The 21,985-nt window shown below is 37.1% G+C and overlaps 1 protein-coding gene across 2 annotated transcripts in view; it reads left to right on the top strand.

Moving 5' to 3' along the window:
• Positions 1–21,985, top strand: part of LOC128984083 (spermine oxidase-like) — a 200,981-nt gene that overhangs the window by 137,891 nt on the left and 41,105 nt on the right. For both annotated transcript variants that reach the window (XM_054403372.1, XM_054403368.1), the window contains exons 13-14: positions 1,521–1,737; positions 17,324–17,446. In XM_054403372.1, coding sequence (XP_054259347.1) covers positions 1,521–1,737; positions 17,324–17,446 — 340 coding nt within the window. The remainder of the gene's footprint in view (positions 1–1,520; positions 1,738–17,323; positions 17,447–21,985) is intronic.

The following is a 21,985-nucleotide window of genomic DNA, read 5'->3' as shown; positions in this document are numbered from 1 at the left end:
CTAAATTATTTCTTTTTTTAAGCTCTGTAAAAAGGTCCGGAGAGAAATTGAGAAATTTTGTGTTTAGAGGGTAAAAAATTAGAAAAAACCTATTTTTACCCCATTCCCCCGTAAAACCCTGTTCCCATGGTCCGATCATGCTGGTTCGCGAACTCATTCAAGTTTATCCCGCCTTACACCTTCAAACCAAATTTCATCAAAATCAGACAAAAATTACTCAAGTTATCGTGTTCACGGACACATATATATATATGAATCTGAACATATATAAAAATTTTAACGAATGGTGTTTTTGGCCTCTGGGGACATCAAAATGAAAAAGTAAATCGGTCCCGGGCCTAAGTCTTACCATGAGACCTACGGTAATAGCTACTTCCCTATAGGGAAATTCGCTAAAAAGTAATAGTGCTGTACCCTGTTCAGTGGCGGATTTAGTGGGGGAGGGGGTGGGCTAAAGGGGCTGCAGCTCAGGGCAGCGATTTTTTGGATTTTTTTAAGAATGTTTTTTTTAGTTTGAAATTTCAAAAATATATTTAGCTGAAATAAAGTACTAAGAAGTGAGGGTAAACTCTACTAACATCACCGAAAACAGCCATATGGACTCGTTTGAGTCAGCGGACAGCGAAGTGGCGTGATGACTCATTTTCTCGCAAGTTACTGATGTGAGCAATATTAGGTACAGTATCCACTGTTTTGTTGACATGGTGATGATGTTACTGCCACTGCAGTGATTAGGTGTTTTTAAGTGAAGTTTTGAGGTTAGGAGACGACATAAACAACCAGCTGTCATACAACTTTTTAGTTCAGAATTGGGAGATAGGGAATAAGTATATGTAACTTATTTAAAATATTAAAAGTATATTAATAACAAGAGTAGAAAGTGAGCCATTACATATTTGAGATGGTGGAGAATGTGTATCGACCCTCTTTCACTCGTGTTTTGAACGTTACTTTTTGCTACATGCAAAGTATCACTGTAATCTTAAAAATAAAATACTATAGGTTTTTAAATCGTGCAAAGACTAGAGCAATCATTAAAACAGGCACACTGTGTATACAATACATGCAGTGTATAAATAGTTTTATAATAAATTAGTGAAAACATTTGTAACGAAAACCATGTACTTTATATGTGTATAAATGTATAAAAACACTGTATATAATTATGTGAATGTGAACAAAATTTTTTTTTATTTTTTACATATACTCTTAACAAGATTTCTGAATTATACTTAGGTCACAGAGTTTTGTTGATTTGAAAGTATATATGTTGTATATTTACTTAAACAACCGAACTAAACGACAAAAAATTTTCAGATTCAAGTGTATTTATTACTTGTTTTACATTGTAGTTTACAAGTATCTGTCTTGTAGTTATATTAGAATAGAAATTTAGTTGTTTCTCAACTAACTGTATCTGAAAAAAACTAACTGTAAACACTGATGTAATGATAATGATTACTATTATTATTAGCGGTATGATTATTATCGTTTCATCAATACATAGTATTTTATGATAGGTTTCAGGTGATAGATAATTCCTGTAATCATCTCAACACACTGTCAGCCAAAGCCTGGGGGTTATATGAGTTTTGTGGAGGAGCAGATTACAATAATTTGAAACAAGGTTATTCATCTGTAGTGCAGCATTTGGTTGATAATCTACCTTCTCACTCAATAAAAACCAACTGTGTTGTTAAACTTGTTAAATACTCCTCGGATGTGCCATATGCTACGGTGAGTATTTAAAAAAAGAAAATTGAGTACGGTAGATAAATATATTTGTGACCCTTGTTATATTAAATTGTATGTACCTAAACAGTTATCATTATATTTCATTACATTTCAAGCAAATATCATACCACATGTTGTAATAATATAATACCCCCGCCGCAGCAACCCTGCAGACTTAGCGAATTTCCATTTGCTTGATTGGATTTACACTAAAATGTCTCCTTAAAAATATCACATTTATTCCGTATTTAAATAGAATTAGTTTGAGTACTTAGGTTTGCTGCAACAGGGAGGGTAAAAAGTTTCTTTTTATGTTAATAGGTACTGTAGTTTGGTAAGAAATTAATGTATTTTACAAATTTGATCAAAATATGTTCATAAACAAGCAAACTACAACAGTTGACTTATTCTCCGTAAGAATAACATGGGAATTTTAAAATAAAATTTTTTTTTAATTTTCTCCGTATTCATTAGGCGCATAACAACGCTTCAATATACTAAATTTTTTTTTTTAAGCTCTACAAAATGGTTTGGAAATAAACTGTGAAATTTTGGATTTTTAGGGGCAAAAATTGGAAAAACCTATTTTTACCCCATAAAACCCCCCATAAACCCCCGTTCCCATAGTCCGATCATGCTGGTCAGCGAACTCATTCAAGTTTATCCCGCTTTACACCATTAAACCAAATTTCATCAAAATCGGACTAAAATTACTCAAGTTATCGCGTTCACGGACATATATATATATATATATATATATATATATATATATATATAAATCTATATATTAATTACGTAAGCCGATTTTTTGCGTCAAAATTGTGGGTGACTGGGAAGTCGTAGAATGACGGGAGAGGGCTCAAATTAAAGGTCTCGATCCAGTGACGGCGGGAAAAATAGTGAAATTCCAAAAATCTTAACACAAAATTAGATATAACGTAAAATGTTCTCCATAAGAATAGCATTAGAAGGCATTTTACTGCTGATTTTTGTTTACTTCAATACAGCTGATCGTGATTTATCATTAAGCAAGTAAGCAATATTACATTTGGATTACTCATTTACCAGTTAATTCTGCAATGTAATGTATACTATATAAAACCAACTATAAAAAGGGATAACGTTACCCATAATAATCAAGACTTTTTAGTTATGTCAAAGTTAAAATAAATTGTTTTCAAGATTAAAGAAACGATTCAAGATTAAATTAAGATCTTCTTTGTTTTGATTTCAAAACATATGTTAAAGATTTATTCCACACTTTTTTGTAAATTTACTAACATTTATATTTGAGATTTATGGTAGTGTTTAATCAATATTTTGTATGAAGTGGAATAACCTCAACGGTTACTCTTACTGTCGGGGGGAAAAGTTTAGACACTCGAGTTTGGAGCTCTACAGAAAAGTGACCAAACTAACTTAGAAAAACACGTAGTATATATAAATTTTTGTTGTTTTATTCTACGTATTCCTGTGAAAACAAAAAATTTTTAGCTCGTTTTTTAGGGAATTTTTTATGACAGTCGGAAGGTAAAAACTCCCTGTTTTTAGAGTATCAAAAACCATCTTATGACTTTGAAAATTTGCACAATGTAAACTAAACGTCAGAACTTTATCAAACTTTTATACAATATAGACACATATATAATGAATTAATTTGTGTAGTTTCAGAATTTTTACTCTACCCAAAAAGTTTTTGTTGTAACTTTTGTAAATTAACTTTTTCTCAAAAACGGCAAACACTAGAAAAAAATGTAAAAGCTTTTTTTGGAGGTGATTGGTTTTGTATTTGAAATATTGATACTGCTCAACCAAATTTTTACGCATATTATTTATATAAGTTAACATTTAATTTGGATAGTGCAGAGGCCGAATACGGCACTTCCAGACCGCCGCCGGCTCTAACTGGGCGCATACCCCGTACAGTGTTGCCAAATTGAACACCTGGACATTGAGCAACTATGGGCTGCGAACTGTTGAGTCAAAACTGAACAGCAGTTATTATTATTTATTAACCATTTTCCATCACCTTTTCTAATAAGGGCTTTGGACCTCCAACGTCACTCCCACACTTCTAAAAAAAGCATATAGCACTGACAATCATTGCATATTCCGAATCTGAAAATTTAGATTTAGCATCTATATTTGGGGTGGTAATACTTTCGACCCTTTGGAAGAATGCAAAACATGATATTTCCTGTGAGTCAGTCAGTGACACACACTGCGTCAATAACCTTACGCTCGGTCAAGGTCCCTCGTGGCAACACTGCACTGGATTCCTGAGCGGGCGATGGCGTTTGCACCCCTTGCAGGCGCGAGATCATCCAGTTTTTTGTTAACTTATGTAAATAACATGCGTAACAATTTGGTTGAGCAGTATCAATATTTCAATACAAAATCAATCACCTTCGAAAGAAGCTTTTAATTTTTTTTCTAGCGTTTGCCGTTTTTGAGAAAAAGTTGATTTACAAAAGTTACAACAAAAACTTTTTGGGTAGAGTAAAAATTCTGAAACTACACAAATTAATTCATTATATATGTGTCTATATTGTATTAAAGTTTGATAAAGTTCTGCCGTTTAGTTTACATTGTGCGAATTTTCATAAGATGGTTAAACCAATTTTCATAAGTCATAAGATGGTTTTTGGTACTCTAAAAACAGGCAGTTTTTACCTTCCGACTGTCATAAAAAAATTCCTAAACAAGCTAAAAACTTTTTGTTTTCACAGGGATACGTAGAATAAAACAACGAAAATTTATATATACTACGTGTTTTTCTAAGTCAGTTGGTTACTTTTCTGTAGAGCTCCAAACTCGAGTGTCTAAACTTTTTTCTCCAACAGTAGAAAAAAATTTGGGAATAAAGATGAAGTAGGTTCGTACAGGTATTTGTTCATTAAGTACTTTGTTGCTCCAAGCAAAAAAGGTTAAAATAATATAGCCTACCATGCACAGTAGTAAAGGGAGCACCTATTATAACAGTAGAACATAGAGGTAATTTCCGTTTCTTAAAACTAACCAAAAATATTTATGTCGTGATTAGTTTCGATAACTGGGTAATGGAACCCTAACCAGTCACCACCAACTATTAACCAGTTAATAGTTAGTAATTAGACGTTGTAAATCAATCGCATCTTTAGGCAGGGCCGTTGCATGGTTTTTTGGCGCCCGGGGCGGGATGTTGCCAGCCCCCCCCCCCCCCCAACACAGAATGAGTGATGATGTCGCTATATTTTTTTTAATCCCCAAAAACAGACACCTAAAGGGATTGAATCACCTAACAAAAATACTAGAGTCAGGAATCTGGGATTGATTATTAGGGATAAATTACTTAAATTTTGAATGAAAATCTGTTTTAATTGATGTTAACCAAATCCCAACTAATGTGAGAAAATGTTAAAATGTATAAAAAGTACTATACTGAATATGTTATTAATTAATACAGAGCAAATTGAAATTAATGCAATGGATGCAAAACCTCAATCCAAACCTACTCTGAATAGAATTTTTATACAGAATAAAAGAAACCCACGTTATCACATTTAGATATGAGATCCTAAACATTAAGTGTAAATAACTCTCATAAAACTAAGCTGGCAGCTCAGCTGAGACTGCCGTAGGAGAAAGGAGTGATCGGGGTAGGGGTGGTTCCCAAGGTCGACCGTCGGCCGGTCGGGCGTATTAAAAATAGAATACGGCAGCTACGTGTACAGAGCAACACCGCGACTTTGCAATATGAAGATAATTAAGACATTGCAATATATTAAGATAATTAAGTTGGGACAGAGCTTTCAACTCCACAGTGGAGTTGATTGTTTAGGCTATTATTACTAAATTTAATTCAATACCATATTGATATTTAATTTGGAAAACATTGCAAATTATAAAGTGATTGGGTGATTGGTATCAAATAATATGTATTTGTTCAATAAAGGCATACAACGTAATATTTAACATTCAGTTACACACACGAATAATAGAACTAGTATTCGTGGTTATCCATAACTTTCCAAAATACGTTATGTGCATCTAACTTTTTTAAATTTGTTGCATTACTTTTGCCGCGGCGCCCCCCTGACCGCGGCGCCCAGGGCGGTCGCCCTGGCCGCCCCACCCACGCGAGGCCCTGCCTTTAGGAGGATTACCACCACATATACTTACACTAGGCTAATAGGGGTTTCTTAATGTTGATCAGAAACAAATTTTGGGTTATGTTCTGTCAATGGGATGCCTTTACTAATTTTGTTAAGACTAATTTTGTTAAACCTTTACAAAATGAGCATAGACTTAGAAATAATAGCTGGGTAGGGTAAGGATGCTAATTTAGCGGTTTTGACCAAGAACTAAGTTTATCTCAACACACCATTTTTTGCCTTTTCTTATTTGACGAAGACAATTTCCAACACTGTATTTCAATCGGGGAAGCCTTTTTATCAGCATTAACCAAATAACCAAAGCTACCTTAATAAACCAATATTTATTCATAAACATGTTTGCTGCCTTTAGCAGTTAAACCTCTGGAATCATTCAAATTCTTTATTGAAAATAACATCTACAAAAGCAACCAAAGACTTTTTTTACACAAAAGATATACAGGGTGAGTTTTAATTGTCCCCACCCGCAACTTCTTTCTACATTTTTTAAAATATCGATCCCAGACCACTTCCAAACATTGTTGGGTAGTAAGTACTTCATTTTGACAAGGTGGTCATTTCCGGCCGCCATCTTGGATCCGCCATATTGGATGTAAAATTATTTTTTTCAAATGTAAAGGTGGGGTTGTGACCCATTATTTCAAATTAGCTTTTTACACTGATTACAATGCCATAAACCGTTTTTTAAAATCTTGATTCATTCAAAAGTTATGAGGGCTTTTTAAAACTTTATTTTCATTTAACATTGTGCATTTACAAACTAAGACCATAATCTCAAAATAGTGCTAGATAAAGATTTGTATACACTACCAGTCATTGTCAACATATTTTCTCTTTGTTATGACTGATGTATTTTTTTCGGCCGCCATCTTGGATCCGCCATTTTGAAATTTGATATATTATTGTTGCGGGCTTAACAGGTTCCATACAATAAAACTTGGCGATTTTATAGTAACTATTTATTTACACTAATTATTATCTATTTACAAATATTAGAATTACCTAACACCTAACTAACCCTATCTAAACCTAGCTAATGCCTATTCTAATTTACAATGTTTCTACTTACAGCTAGCCTCTACAGGATTTATCACTACTTCTGTTACAGCACTGTCACTACACTGTCACTACTGTCACTACACTGTCTCTACACAGTCACTACTCTGTCACTGCCACTAGCACTAGCACTGGTCACAAACACCGACGGGTGGTTGCTGCGCGGATTCTCGGAAGGCTCAACTCAACTCAACTGGCGTGTACCGGAAGACGGTCCCTTATATAAGCTTGCCGTAGAACATTCTAGAGTGGAGAGTTCGAGTATCCGTTGTTTACAAACCGGCGTAGAAGTGTAGAAGGTTCTAGGGCCCCTATTGAGGTAGTCCGTTGACATGGGTCTATTGTCTATCACTGGTGAGTTCGGAGAATCCCGTTAGACAAACAACCCTTTTGAGACGGCGCCTGGCTATTGTTGCACGGGGCTCCTGACTTGTAACACTACCCCCTCCTTAAGACTGTTCTGCCCCAGAACAGATTTCTCTCGAAGCTGGCGATCTTCTGGAACAATAATGTCTCCGGTTCCCCATGGGTTGTATACGCAGACCACAATTTCGATGCCAGTGTCCTTAAAAAGCTCCTGCACAATATTTCTTACAATCTTCCATTCCAATCCGTCATAACCACATCCCAGGGGCCTTGGAATTGCCAGCTTTTTGATTCCAATCCGAAGGAGCTTGTCTCGCAGGTCTTGCAGGCTTTTCTTCAAAGATTCGTAGGACGGCTTCTTGTTAGATGTTTCCTTCGTAACGAGGTAGAACAGATGCTGTCCATTGCGCTTCAGGTGAAGGGTTGTGCCAATGGCGGGGCTCTGACGCTCAAGATCTTCGGTCCCTCCAAACTTTTTCCTGAAGACTGTGGCTATATCTCGCGACGCTCTCAGGTCTTCTGCTACGCAGTGTGCCAAGGCATATTCCACTGGCAAGGTGAAGAGGTCCTTGTATAACAACCTCAGTCCCTCATTTCCATGTCTCTCAGGCACGACGTCTCTTGGCTTGGTTGAGAGGTTCCGAACTTGTTGGCCGTGATCTCCTTTGTAGGGTGCAAGCCTGTTAAAATGAACTATTTTTGGTTTGCCATTTGGTTGTTTCTTAATCCTGTAGATGACGTCATTTAAACGGGAAATAACTTCATAGGGTCCTTCCCATGAGTTCTGAAGTTTAGGTGAATAACCACGACGCCTTCGGGGATTATGTAGCCACACGAGATCACCAGGTGTGAACCCTCCTTTCTCGGCCTTCACGTCGTACCTCTCCTTCATCCTGTCACTTGCTCCAGAAATGTTGCGACGAACTTTCTCATGTATCTCGTCCATCCTCTTCCGCAGATCCGATACGTAGTCCTCGCCAACCACACATTCATCCGGCTTCAATCCATACTGCAGATCGCATGGAAGACGTAGCTCTCGCCCGAAAACTACGTTAGCTGGAGTCTGGCCGGTGGTTTCGTTGACAGAACTCCTATAAGCAAGTAGGAACAGGTGCAGGTATTGGTCCCAGTCCCGCTGATGTTCGGAGACAACCTTTGACAGATATCTTCCCATCGTCCTGTTCATGCGTTCTACCATGCCATCTGACTGTGGATGAAGAGGTGTTGTTCGAGTCTTCCGGATACCAAGAACTTCACACATTCTAGAGAATACCGCTGACTCAAAATTTCTTCCTTGGTCAGAATGAATTTCGAGCGGGACGCCAAATCGGCTAACCAGTTCTTTGATTAATATATCTGCAACTGTTACCGCTTCCTGGTTAGGCAATGCATAGGCCTCTACCCATTTGCTGAAGTAATCCATTGCAACCAAAATAAATCTATCTATCTATCTATCTATCATGGGGAACGGTCCTGCAACGTCAATGGCAATGCGCTCGAACGGGGCACCTACGTTGTATTTCCTCATTGGGGCATTTCGTTTGTTGACAGGGCCATTTGATGCTGCGCAGGTCACACATCTTCTGCACCAGTCTATGACGTCATCTTTCTGATTAGCCCAGTAGAAGCGCTCCCTTACTTTCACCAGTGTACGATGTACCCCTAGATGGCCTCCTGAAATTCCATCGTGCACTTCCCTTAGCACTTCAGGAACCCTCTTCCTTGGAATTATTATTTGGAGTTTTCGGTGCCCCCCTTCCTCTGATTCGACGACTCGCTTCAAGACTCCTTCTTCCATTAAAATCGAGTTCCACTGCGCCCAGTAGGTCTTGACGTTCTTAGACAATGGAGCAACATCCTGCGACGATGGTCTTCCTTTTCTTGGTCTTCCTTCTGGTCCTCTGACAGCTTCTTCTTGTCCCATTCATCGTCAATGGCGGTCACGCGATGAACCGATGCACTTTTGTCTTCCTTGCGTGTGCAGTGCATGCAGGTGTCTCCACATGGTCTTCTTGAAAGTGCATCCGCATTCCTGTGGCTCGGTCCCGCACGATGGACTGATTCAAAGTCATACTCCTGTAACCTTTCCAACCATCTAGCAACCTGCCCTTCTGGAGACTTAAATCTTAGAAGCCATATCAGTGCGGCATGGTCTGTTCTCAAGAGAAACCTTCTTCCATACAAATGTGAAAGTGTTCTATGGACTTCACCACTGCCAGAAGCTCCCTCCTGGTGACACAGTAATTTCGCTCAGGTGCTGACAGTACCTTACTGAAGTATCCGATCACATGTTCTTCTCCAGCCTGAAGTTGAGAAAGGACTCCTCCAATGGCGGTATTGCTGGCATCCGTGTCTAGTACGAATTTTCCATCTGGTCGTGGATAGCTCAATATGGGTGCGCTGCATAATTTGGCCTTCAGCTCTTCAAAAGATTTCTCGCAGTCGTTGTCCCAAACAAAGGTTCTCTTGTCTTCGGTCAATTTAGTTAGTGGTTTGGCAGTATTAGCAAATCCTTTCACAAATCTTCTGTAGTAAGCGCACAGCCCAAGGAAGCTCCTAACTTGGTGTTTATCCTGAGGTATTGGCCAATCAGTGATAGCTCTGATCTTCTCCGGATCCACAGATACTCCTTTGTCTGATACAACATGGCCGAGGTAATTAACCTGTTTGCGGAACAAGTTGCACTTCTTGGGGTTCAACTTGAGATTAGCCATCCGCAGTCGCATGAAGACATTCTCCAGGTTCTTCATGTGGTCTTCGAAGGATTTGCCTAGGACGATAATGTCATCCAAGTATACCAGGCATGTTTCCCATGACAATTCCCTGAGGACGTTCTCCATGAGCCTTTCAAAAGTAGCAGGGGCATTGCAAAGTCCAAAAGGCAGCACAGTGAATTGCCAAAGTCCTGTCCCAATAGAGAACGCTGTCTTCTCCTTGTCCTCAGGAGCGAGCCCGACCTGCCAGTAGCCACTTCTGAGGTCTAAGGTTGAGAATATCTGACATCCTCCCAGAGTGTCGAGTGTGTCATCAATCCTGGGTAGAGGGTAGCTGTCTTTCTTGGTGACTTTGTTGAGAAGGCGGTAGTCTACGCAAAATCTTGTTGAGCCGTCTTTCTTTTTCACTAGTACCACAGGTGACACCCAAGGGCTGCTAGAAGGCTCGATGACACCATCCGCTTCCATCTCCTTTATGATTCTCTCGGCTTCGTCACGTTTTGCCAGTGGGAGTCGTCTAGGGGCCTGACGTATGGGTTTTGCATCTCCGGTGTCTATCTTGTGTTGTACAATATTCGTCCTTCCTCTAGGGCATAGACATAGACATAGACATAGACTTTATTTGCACAAAACATTCCATACATGTCATAACATTTAGAATAGGTGCATTGTCAAAATTAAATCCATACATAAAATATTTAACATTAAAACTTTTAACTTAAAATTAAACACTAAAAAAAAAAATTCTAAGTTGTAGTTCTGTAAAAATCTTCAATTAAGTAAAAAGCCTTGTCAATAAGAAAATTATCTATTGTATCTTTAAATTTGGTTTTGCTTAATGACTTATAGCATGGCGGAAGCACATTGTACAATCTCAGCCCAGCGTACAATGGAGATTTTTCATATAGGGTCAAACGGTGTCTGGGGAGTCTAAATATATTTTCATTTCGGGTTTCATACCTGTGATTAAAATGTATTGTTTCTGGTAGCTCATTTTTAACTGAATGTATGTAATTTAATAATTCTAGAATATACAACCCCGTTAATGTATGAATTTTTAAATTTTGAAAATGTTTCTTACAAGAACTGCGTGGATGAGAGTTGGTAATAATACGAATAATACGTTTTTGTAACCTGAATAAAGTTTTAATACCAGTAGCTTGGCCCCATAAAATTATGCCATATCTTAACACTGACTCCACATAAGCATGATAAACTACTTTAAGTGTCTCAATAGAAACACAGTCCCTTAAATGTATGAATAAAGATGATATCGACCTAATTTTGTTACGTAAATAATTCAAATGTGAATCCCATTTAACTGCGTCATCTACGTAAACCCCTAGGAATTTATGAGCTTCAACTAAATTAAAGGAACAGTTTTCCATATTTTTGTGTCTAGTAGAAAATTTAATAATATTTGTTTTTTCAACATTAAGTTTTAACCCATTTTCTAAAAACCATTGCTCCATGTCCTTTACCACACTTTGCAGAGAAGAAAACATTTCAGCTGTATTATTATTTTTGATCAAAGCAGTAGTGTCATCGGCAAAAAGAATTAGTTCTTTATTAATAGCTTTTGGAAGATCATTAATGTAAATAAGAAAAAAAAGTGGGCCCAATACTGAGCCTTGGGGAACACCTGTGGATATAATTTCCCATGGTGAATAATGTTTGTTGTTATCTTCTAAAATTAAAGTTCTTTGTTTTCTTTCAGAAAGGTAAGATTGTATTAAAGAAAAGCAACTTCCCCCAATCCCATAATCAATAAGTTTTAGCAACAGGAGTGAGTGATCCACACAATCAAAAGCCTTAGACAGGTCACAGAAAACACCTGCTGTGGCCTGAGACCTGTCCAAGGCCTCTGCAATCTCATTAACAAACTGAGTAAGAGCAGAAACTGTGCTTAAGTTTTTTCGGAAACCAAATTGTTTATTGTAAAATAAATTATTACTTTCAAAATAATTAACTAGTCTATAGCTTATTACTTTTTCAAATATTTTAGAAAAATTACTTAATACTGATACTGGAATAGTAGTTATTAATATCTGATTTTGAACCTTTCTTAAAAACGGGAGAAATTTGGGAGTACTTGAGTTGATCCGGAAAAATACCATTCTTTAAACACTGATTTATAATAAGAGATAAGGGTTCGGAGATAATGTCAGCAGCAGATTTGATCAATTTAATTGGGATTTCGTCCCAGCCTACTGAAATTTTGTTCTTTAGAGAAAGGATGATCTTTTTTATTTCATCTTTATTAGTGGGGCTAAGATTGCACAATGTAACCCCACCATCACTGCAGTATGATTTTACAGACGAATGAACACCATTGACAGAAGCCTTTTTTACATTCAGATTAATAACTGTATTACAGAAAAAACTGTTAAAAAGCTTAGCTACATCATCAGGATTATCAACAGTGGTTTGGTTTGTATCATCTTTTAAAATAATTTTGTATCTTTGAGTACGGTTTAAACCCAGTTCATTGTTAACAATTTGCCAAGCTGCCTTAGACTTGTTTTCAGATTTTCTAATTAGGTTATTATTTGAGAGAATTTTTGAATTTTTTACAACTTTATTAAATATTTTTTTGTATTGCTTTACATAGGATAAAAACTCTTGGTTTCTACTAAACTTGGCTTCCAAGTGCAATTCTCGTTTCCTCTTACTGGAAATTCTTATACCTTGGGTCACCCAATTCAGAGTAGATTTATTAGTTTTAGCATTCTTTTTTAGTGATTTAACAGGAAATATATGATTGAAAGATAATAAAAAACTTCTCAAAAAACTATTGTAATTTTCATTGGGGTTTAAAGCGGGGTTAAATACAAAATTATTATTAGTGCTCTGTAGATATTTGCAAAATTCATCTGTATTTCTATCAGAGATGATTCTTTTCTTAAAAGAACTAGAAGTATTCTTGATGGTTTTACACTTGGCTAGCTTAGGGAGGTTTATAAATATAGCATTGTGATCAGAAAGACCTAACTCAGTGTTTAACCTGTAATGGCAACTAAACGTTTTGGGTGTGATAAAATTATCCAAACAAGTAAATGAAGTATTTGTTATTCTAGTTGGCTCCTCAAATTGAAAACAAAAACCATTACATTCGACAATTTCTTTAAATCTACTTGTGAATGTGTCATTCGTTAAAATGTCTATGTTAAAATCTCCAGTTACAAAAACAGTATTTTTTTTAAATTTTTTCTGTATTATCAAAAATAGAATTTCAAGTCTATCTAAAAACTGTTTACTTATGTTGAAATTTGGTACTGTATAAATAGAAATTAAAATTGAATTAAAATCCACAAGTTCAATAGCAGAACATTCAAAAATAAAGTCTTCATTTAAATTGGAAAACTGTGTTATTGTTACATATTTACAGTTCTTATCCACTAATATGCAAGATCCGCCCCTACAGCCACTTTCTCTTATATAAGAACTAGCCAATTTAAAATTATTGATTGTATTTAACAGAGAGGCTGAATTATGATCTAACCAATGTTCATTAAAAGATATAGCTTTAATATTCAAATTGGCCTCAGATAAAAATAAATTGAGAGCTGAAATTTTTGTTAAATTTAAACCTTGACAATTGTAATGCATTATTAAATCACAGTTAGTTGAATAAAAAGATTGATTACATAAACCTTTTAGTTCGTTATTTTGAGCCAGTGAATTTGTTTTGTGCAAAGAATTATCTAAGTTACTTAATTTAGCAGGTACAAGGTCATTGTCAGAATGAATCAGTTTAAAATTAAAGGAGAACTATCATCTAAACAGGAATCTAACTCTAACACTGATGGATCACCCTCAACACTTGACACCACACATTTGCTCTGCTTTTTCACAACACTCGATGGTTTTGATTTAACAACTTCGTTATAGCTGAGACCGCCTGGAACCAACCGGGGGCTGATAAGACCAACAGCAGGAAGTTGTGTTGAAGTTGGTTGTGAGTGATGCTGTGGAGAACTAGATAGTGGTTGTAGTTGCTGCGAAGACGATTGAGATGAGCAGAGTGTCAGTGGTACAGTTGTTGGTTTGCTTGCCTGGCATAATGTCTGGATGTTCTGTCTCAGCTTAAGGACAAATTCTGACCACTTCCGTACTCAAAGACATCTTGCCATCTAGTAATAAAGTCCTTTATTTTTGCACTTTGTTGATGCGTCAGCTCCTGACAGGTGCTCTCCACGAAATCTTCTAGCTCCTTTGGTAATCCATTTGGAGATGGCGGGCATTATTTTAGTTGACGTACCACCGAATTAACAGCCACGCACGTTCCGATCATTACTCCTCTTTTTATCGTAACAGGAAAACCATTCAAGTTCATCAGTTGCACCGGATTTTCATGTCCTAAGTTAAATAAGGATCTGGCGACAAAGACACCACGTCCAAGCTGGGATTCACTGTCACTTGCTGGCTCCAGCAGAACACTTTGCCCACTAGTCCAATCTCCTTCGACTGTGGCTTGAACAATGACCTGGCTGCGCGCTGGTAGCGTTGTGTCTTCCAGTAGAAGTACGCGCGCAGAGATATCTTTTCCACGCCGAAGTATGACATCTTCGTCTCCGAGAGTCACTAGTCCTCTTGACATGTCCAACTTCAGTCCGTACTTCACCATTATATCGGTTCCCAAAATCACGTCCTCGTCTATGTCGACAACAAGTGCGCAGTGTTGAAACACGCAGCCGCCGATGTGGAAGGTAGCAACCGTCTGTCCATAGACCTGAGCCAGCTGACCTGTAGCTGTACGTAGAGACCATGATGTTGGTGAAATATCTTCCGTCGACACAGTGTTTGGATTCAGGATGGTCATAGTCGCCCCAGTGTCCAGAAGACAGCTTTGGAGACGCCCGTTCACCTTTCCGTCGACGTAGAAAATGCTCGACTGACTTCCCAGTGAAGCAACTTTAACACTTTTCCTCGGGGCTTTCCAATCGCGGGCTGACGGTTGCCCCTTTCCATCAACCCTCCTTAGTTTTCCTGCTTCAGTTCTGATGTGGTCGAAGGACATTTACTCCGGGGATGTCCCATCTGTCCGCAGCTCCAACAGCGTATCTGCCGGCGACGAGTTTTTAGTGCCTCCAGCACTCTCTTTACTAGCTCCTCGATGTCCAGTGGAGTTGTAGGTTCTGCGTCTGCCACGAGGACTCGAGCCTGGCCCCTCACCGACTGTCGTACAGCCTCGAACTCCAGTGCCTGTGTCAGTGCGTCACTCAGGGTCTTTGGTCTGGCGAGCTTCACTGCCTGTTGAGTCTCAGGTTCACGTAGACCGTCTAGGAATTTATCCACCGCCAAACTCTCGTAGACATCATCCGTGACCGATGGATAGGCGTTTCTCACCAGGCGAGCAATGTCGGCTTCAAACTCCTGGAGTGACTCACTGGGCTTCTGGATCCGGTTCCGCAACTGTGATCGGTAGAGCTGGTCCATATGTCGATTCCCAAACCGCATGTCCAATCTTCTCACTAATTCTGTGAAATTCTTCCTCTCCGCCATTGGCATAGCATGCAGAACAGCTAACGCATCACCCCGTAGTGCATGTAGTCCTCCCAGGGAGTTTTACCATCGAAGTGAGGAACGATGTTCTGAGGGGCAACGGCAGTAATGGTGGGCACTGGCTTGGAGATCGTTTCTAGGGCGTTATCCTGCTGAAGTTCGCCAGTGCTAGCCGATGACGCAGGTGTGAAGCTCCCCGATTCAGCCATTTCCTGTCTAAGCTTAACTAACCTATCTTCTAGATTTTTTTCTATACAATTAAAATCCAATAATTGAATTACAAAAGTGATAGAATTTCTAATCTATAGAATCATAAATATTTTCTGTTACATTTCTTTTAATTTTTATAACCGTAGGTGGCATGGTAAGACCTAGGCCCGGGACCGATTTACTTTTTCATTTTGATGTCCCCAGAGGCCAAAAACACCATTTTTTCAAATTTTTATATATTTATATATATATAGACTAGTGGCTTGTAGGGACATAAGTCCCCAAAAAGCTCAAATGGAAAAGAAATTATTGTAACAAACTCAGAATCAAATTATCTATGTGTCAGGATAGATATCCCAGTACAACATACAGGGCGAGTTTTAAATGTCCCCTCCCCCCCAACCTTTTTCTACATTTTTTCAAATATTAATCCCAGACCACTTCCAAACATTCTTGGGTAGTAAGTACTCCATTTTGACAAGGTGGTCATTTCTGGCCGCCATCTTGGATCCGCCATATTGGATGCAAAATATTTTTTTTCAAATGTAAAGGTGGGGTTGTGACCCATTATTTTGAACTAGATTTTTACCCTGATTACAATGCCACAAACTGTTACAAAAAATCTTGATTCGTTCTAAAGTTATGAGGGCTATTTAAAACTTTATTTTTAGCCCAATTTAACATTCTGTCAAACAAAAAGGCAGTCAATGGAATGGGGTCACACACATTCCTCCAAGAAACCGATAAAGTGTTGGCAGACACCATCGGCAAGAAAAATCATGGCTACTGTGTTTTGGGACACTCTGGGAGTGATTTTGGTAAACTTTCTTGAACGTGGCCAATCAATAAACTCAGAGAGGTATGCTAAACACTCAGAAAATTAAGACATGGGATCAAAAACTAGCGTCGTGGAAAACTTGGCGAAAACTTTTGTTTTTCATGACAACGCCAGTCCACACACGGCCAATCGTACCCGAGAGCTATTGGATGGTTTTGGATGGAAAGTATTCAATCATCTGCCGTACAGCCCAGATTTGGCACAGAGCGACCATCATCTGTTCCCAGCGATGAAGATGTGGCTTGCTACACAACGCTTTGACACTAGCGCTGAATTCCATGCTGGTGTAAACCAGTATTTGAACTGACAGGCTCTTTCTTTAAAGAGGGCATTGAAAAGCTTGTATTACGCTATGATAAATGTCTTAATTTAAATGGAGGTTATGTCAAAAAATAGCCTGAAAGTTAAGCTTCAAAACAAAATGTATATTGTAAAAATTAGCTTTTTCATTTTGTATATATGGTTTATTTCAAAACGTCTGCTACTTTATAGATAGCCCTCGTATCTATAGATGTGAATAAATACAACCCTTTAATTGAGATTTATGCCCTTAGGAGAGGGTTTATAAAAAAAAAACTGATACTAAAACTGAATTCTCATTGACACCTATCGTTCAAGTATACGTTTGATATATATGCTGCTTACGGTTTTCTCAAAAGTTTGTTATCCTTATTAGCTTCAGGCCTATAATATATAGATCAATGTTACTTTTAAAAATTCTTTTCAATTGAATGGTTTATTTTTAGGTATTTTGTGAAAACGGAGAAGAATATGTGGCAGACCATGTGATTGTCACAAGCTCCCTGGGGTTTCTCAAGGAGAACGTCCATTCTTTATTTTGTCCTCCACTTTCTCCAGAGAAGATACAGGTAATGGTAAACACACGTATTGCATTTGTACAACAGAATGCCATAGGGACATATTTCCGAATAGGCGGACTAGGCAAATTTTAGGGGCGGCAAAATTTTGAGGGTTAAAAAATAAAAATACCCCCGCTGCAGCAAACCTGCCGACTAAGCAAATTTCCATTTGCCTGGATTGATTTTCAATTAATCTATTAAATTAACGTTTATGTTTAACGAGTACCTAGGTCAGCTGCTACAGGGAAACTAATAAAGTGTGTTTTTTATTAAAATATCAATAGCTTAGTATGAAATAAATAAATCCGCCAAGTTTGATACACATATATCTGTTGACAACAGACGTTTTTTGGCTACTTCACGGTTCGTATCCAGAGGGGGATGGTCTTCAATCCAAGGTAGTTTTACCTCGTAGCGTCCATCCACATCGACAGTGTCTTTGAAGAACGCTAAAACATCTCTATCTCTCTCCTCCTTCTGTTGCTTGACACTCGGATCCATTATATACCCATTGTCTCTAGTTCCCAAAATTGCCTAATATCTTGTGAAGATTGGAAAGCCACAAACATGGAGGAGACAAAAGAAGATTCCTCGTCAGATGTGCCAACAGTTGTCCAGCCCAATCGAGTTATTACAGCTACAAGTTGCTCATTTACCTTATGAAACTCAGGAGTGATGATCTGTGTCCAAACGTCAGCTCCTAATAAGACATCAATACCAGTGAAGTCGTCCCTGTCACAAGAAGAAACATCAGTCAGAAATATGTTTTCTTTATCTAAACGAGTGATCAAGCTGTAATTACAAAACTTAGGAACATGGTTACAGATAACATGTTGTTCTACAACGTTGACACTTGTCCGAAAGTTCTCATTTATTGAGCTCAAATTTAATTCATAGGTGTTTAGGACCGGTTTGTTTACCTCCAAAGACTTCTTGCTGGATCAGAACCTTGCCATTGCTTGGGAGACTCAATTTAGATACACATAGACTAGAAATGAAGCTTTTCTGTGAACCTGAGTCAAATAAGATTCTAACCCTTTTCGCTTCCCCATTTACATTAACAAAGGCTTACAAAGTTTGTAAGGTAGTTTTACTTTTGTTGTTCAAAGTCGAAAATGAACTAGTACTTTGAACCGGAGTTTGTTTTGACTTGTCCTCACCACTCGGCTTGGATTCATTAGTGGTAGGGATCTTTTGACATAAGATTGCCAGATGTTTACCTATACAGATGAGACATTTTACCTGAATCCTGCACTTACTTGCTAAGTGTCCCTTCTTCAAACATTTAAGACACAACCCCTTTTTCTCTGCAATCTCGGTTCTTTCTGAGGTTGTCTTATCAAAGATGGAAAAACAATCAGATGAATTGTGAGTTGATTTTCCACAAAATGCGCAAAGATTCTTATTAGGGTACATACCTGTGCTCATTTTAGGATCCTGATGCCCATCAGACGATACAAGAACTGCTGCTGAAGGTGTCTTAGGCTTACTAGTTCGTTGTTGTTTCTGTGAATCTTCATTTACCTTGTTATTTTCACTACTAACTACCCCACAACATCCTTCTCTCAACTTAAATCTCTCCTCTGCCTCGAATTCCGTCTTTAGGAACAACTATAGCTCTCGTAAGCAATTACCAGGCTCCATTGTGGTCACATTTTTGCCTACTCGATACCTTTCCCAAACTTTAAAAATATTCTCTGGTATTGAAGTTTTAACAAGAGGGAATAACATAGCGGCATATTTTTCCTTAATGACGCCCAAAGTTTCAAGAGCCCGCAGCTGCACTTCAAGTCCATCATAGAGGTTAGTGACGGACACCTGGCTACTTTTACTTAACACTAAGGTCAACAGCTCCCTTACATAATACTCGATTAGTAATTCGTCTTTGCCAAATCGAGATTTCAAGAGCTCGATTGCTTTATAATAGTTTTCCTGAGACAAAGGAAAACCCTCGATCAGTTTTAGAGCCGCGGAACCTGGTGTCATTGATTGAATTAAATATTCAAATTTATCCTCATAACGCAGACTCTGAACATTATGGATTTTCGAAAACTGTGACCAAAATCCAATCCAATTTTTTAACTGCCCGTCAAATTTTTTTAGTTCAATTTTTGGTAAACGAATTTTGGTTTCATGTTTAGAGGGGTTCAACTCACCTCGATCGCTGCAGGGAGAGGTTTTTACCAGGTTTTTGTATTGGGCCTTCATGTTGAACCACTTGTCTCGAAACTCTAACGTGGCGTTGTACTCTGCGTCCAGGTCAGCGTCAGAAGTGTTCTCGCCTAGCATCACGTCTTGTATCTGTTCATCCATAGTGAAGAGATTGTCACATGTCGCCTCCATACTTAAATATTGTGTTTCAATGGCTACCAGGAGTTCTTCTTTTGGCAAATCTTCGTTTAAAGCATTTTCAAAATTATTATGTGCTTTCAAAAATTGTCGCCAAAGCTGTCTTCTCTTCCTGTTTAAACGTATTAGGTCATCTGCCATTTTTTTATTAATTGACCTTCAGGTTTTATACAATAATTAATACTTCAAAATTATTTATTCACCTAATAATCCTGGCAGGGTCGCCAAAAATGTAAACTAACTTCAAATATGAACCAATTCTCTTAATAAAGTTAAATAAAATCAGTCTCAAGTTAGTTGGAAAGATTTACTATTTCTTTTTTAACACACTGTTTTCATTCATGTTTCTTTTTAATTATCATAATTAAACATCTGTTTATATATCTGAAATACAAATCATATCTTTACAAAGAGGATAATATTGAATTATATAACAACAATATTACATTTTATAACAATATCCATAAACAAGCCAACTACAACATTTTACAATATTCTCCATGAAAATAACATGGGAATTTTAAATTACCAATTTTTTAAATTTTCTCCGTAACCAATCATTGTACAAAAACACTTTGATTTACTAAATTATTTTTTTTTTTTACAATAGCAGTGGCCAATGTTAGAAGTGGGGAATGGCCAACCCATTTTGGCGATTTTGCAGACCTTTTTTTGAAAATTCGTAAAAATTCAACCGTACAAGTAAACCTAACCAATCTCGCATTCATTTTGTTCGGAAAGAACAGGAGAATCTAGAAATAGTAATATCATAATGATTTAGACAGTGTATTTTATTGGTAAAGTGAAAAAAATAAAATTTTTTTTTTTTTTTTGTGAAATTTCAAAAGCGGCCTCGGTATTTTTTTTCCTACGGATTTATATGGGAAATTCATTATATACATTTTGTAGACAATCTAATTTCCTACATAGAAATATATAACATGTTAGGAAAATATTTTTTTGTTTACCTATAAGTTTTTGGGGCGAAAACTGTATAGTGTTAGTTTATGTTGTATAAAGTTATATAATATATGTGTATACTAATAATGAAATATACATGTTTGTAAAGCTAATGAAGTAAGAAGGAATCAAAAAAAGTCATAAAGTTTATGGTAAAAATATTTTTTTATCTATAAACATATGTATATAAAATAATGTTTTTATATTTTAGCGGTTTCGTGAGAAAAGAAAATTCACAGTATTTGGTATACAACTTTTGTAGCAAATTTTTTTACTTCAAACCAACATAATAATCTTGTAGTGTATTCAATTACCTACATAAAAATGTATAACATGTTAGAATTTTTTTTTTTTTTGCGTAACAGGGACATAATAATCCAATAACCGCAAATCCGCAAAACAGTGTAAACTATACAGTGTTTGTTTTTGTTGTGAAACATCATGTAATATATGTATAAACTAATGATGATATGTACATATTTCTAAAGCTAATGAAGTAAGGAATCCAAAAAAGTCATAAGTATAATGGTAAAAAGTTATCTTCACCTATGATTATGTGCCAATTTAAGAATGTTTTGAACTTTTTGCGCATTTTGAGAAAATGGAGTGTACAGTATTTAGTATATAACTTTTTTACCAAATTTTTTACCCCCAAACCAATATAAACATGCTGTAGTGCATTCATTTACCTTTATAAAAATGTATAACACCTTGGGTATATCATTATATAGCATATATAGTACGGCGAACTAAGGTCCGTCTCGTAGGCCTACAACAATCTCTGAATGTCAGAACCGTCAATTTTGGACATGATGCTAACAAAATACAACCTTTTATGAACACTATTTTACACAATTCAGTAATATTTATGCATAATAAAATGCATGAAGACTACTGTTATACACACACACAAACTTCACTAACACTAACACTACGAACTAATAACGTATTTAGTAATAAATCGCGGATAACACGAGAACGAACACTTACTGGCAACAACACAAACAAACAATGGCGAATACAAGACAGCTGACAGACTGTAGCAGTAATGACTCACTTCTGTCGTCTTCATGCGAGCATACAGAAATAACCCTGAGTGCAGGGCTGCCACTCTCTGAATCTATATTTCTTCCTCTTCAAAATGACATACTATATGACTAGTAATAATAAATTACACTGTATGTAATTCGTATTTTCCACATCGTCATCTGACAACCATTGGCCATTTGTTAAAAATTT

The sequence above is a fragment of the Macrosteles quadrilineatus genome, unplaced genomic scaffold, assembly GCF_028750875.1.
Source record: "Macrosteles quadrilineatus isolate MER2022 unplaced genomic scaffold, UCM_ALF_1.0 Scaffold_1__1_contigs__length_201487025, whole genome shotgun sequence".
NCBI lineage: Eukaryota > Metazoa > Arthropoda > Insecta > Hemiptera > Cicadellidae > Macrosteles > Macrosteles quadrilineatus.
This window is presented reverse-complemented; position numbering and strand designations above follow the sequence as displayed.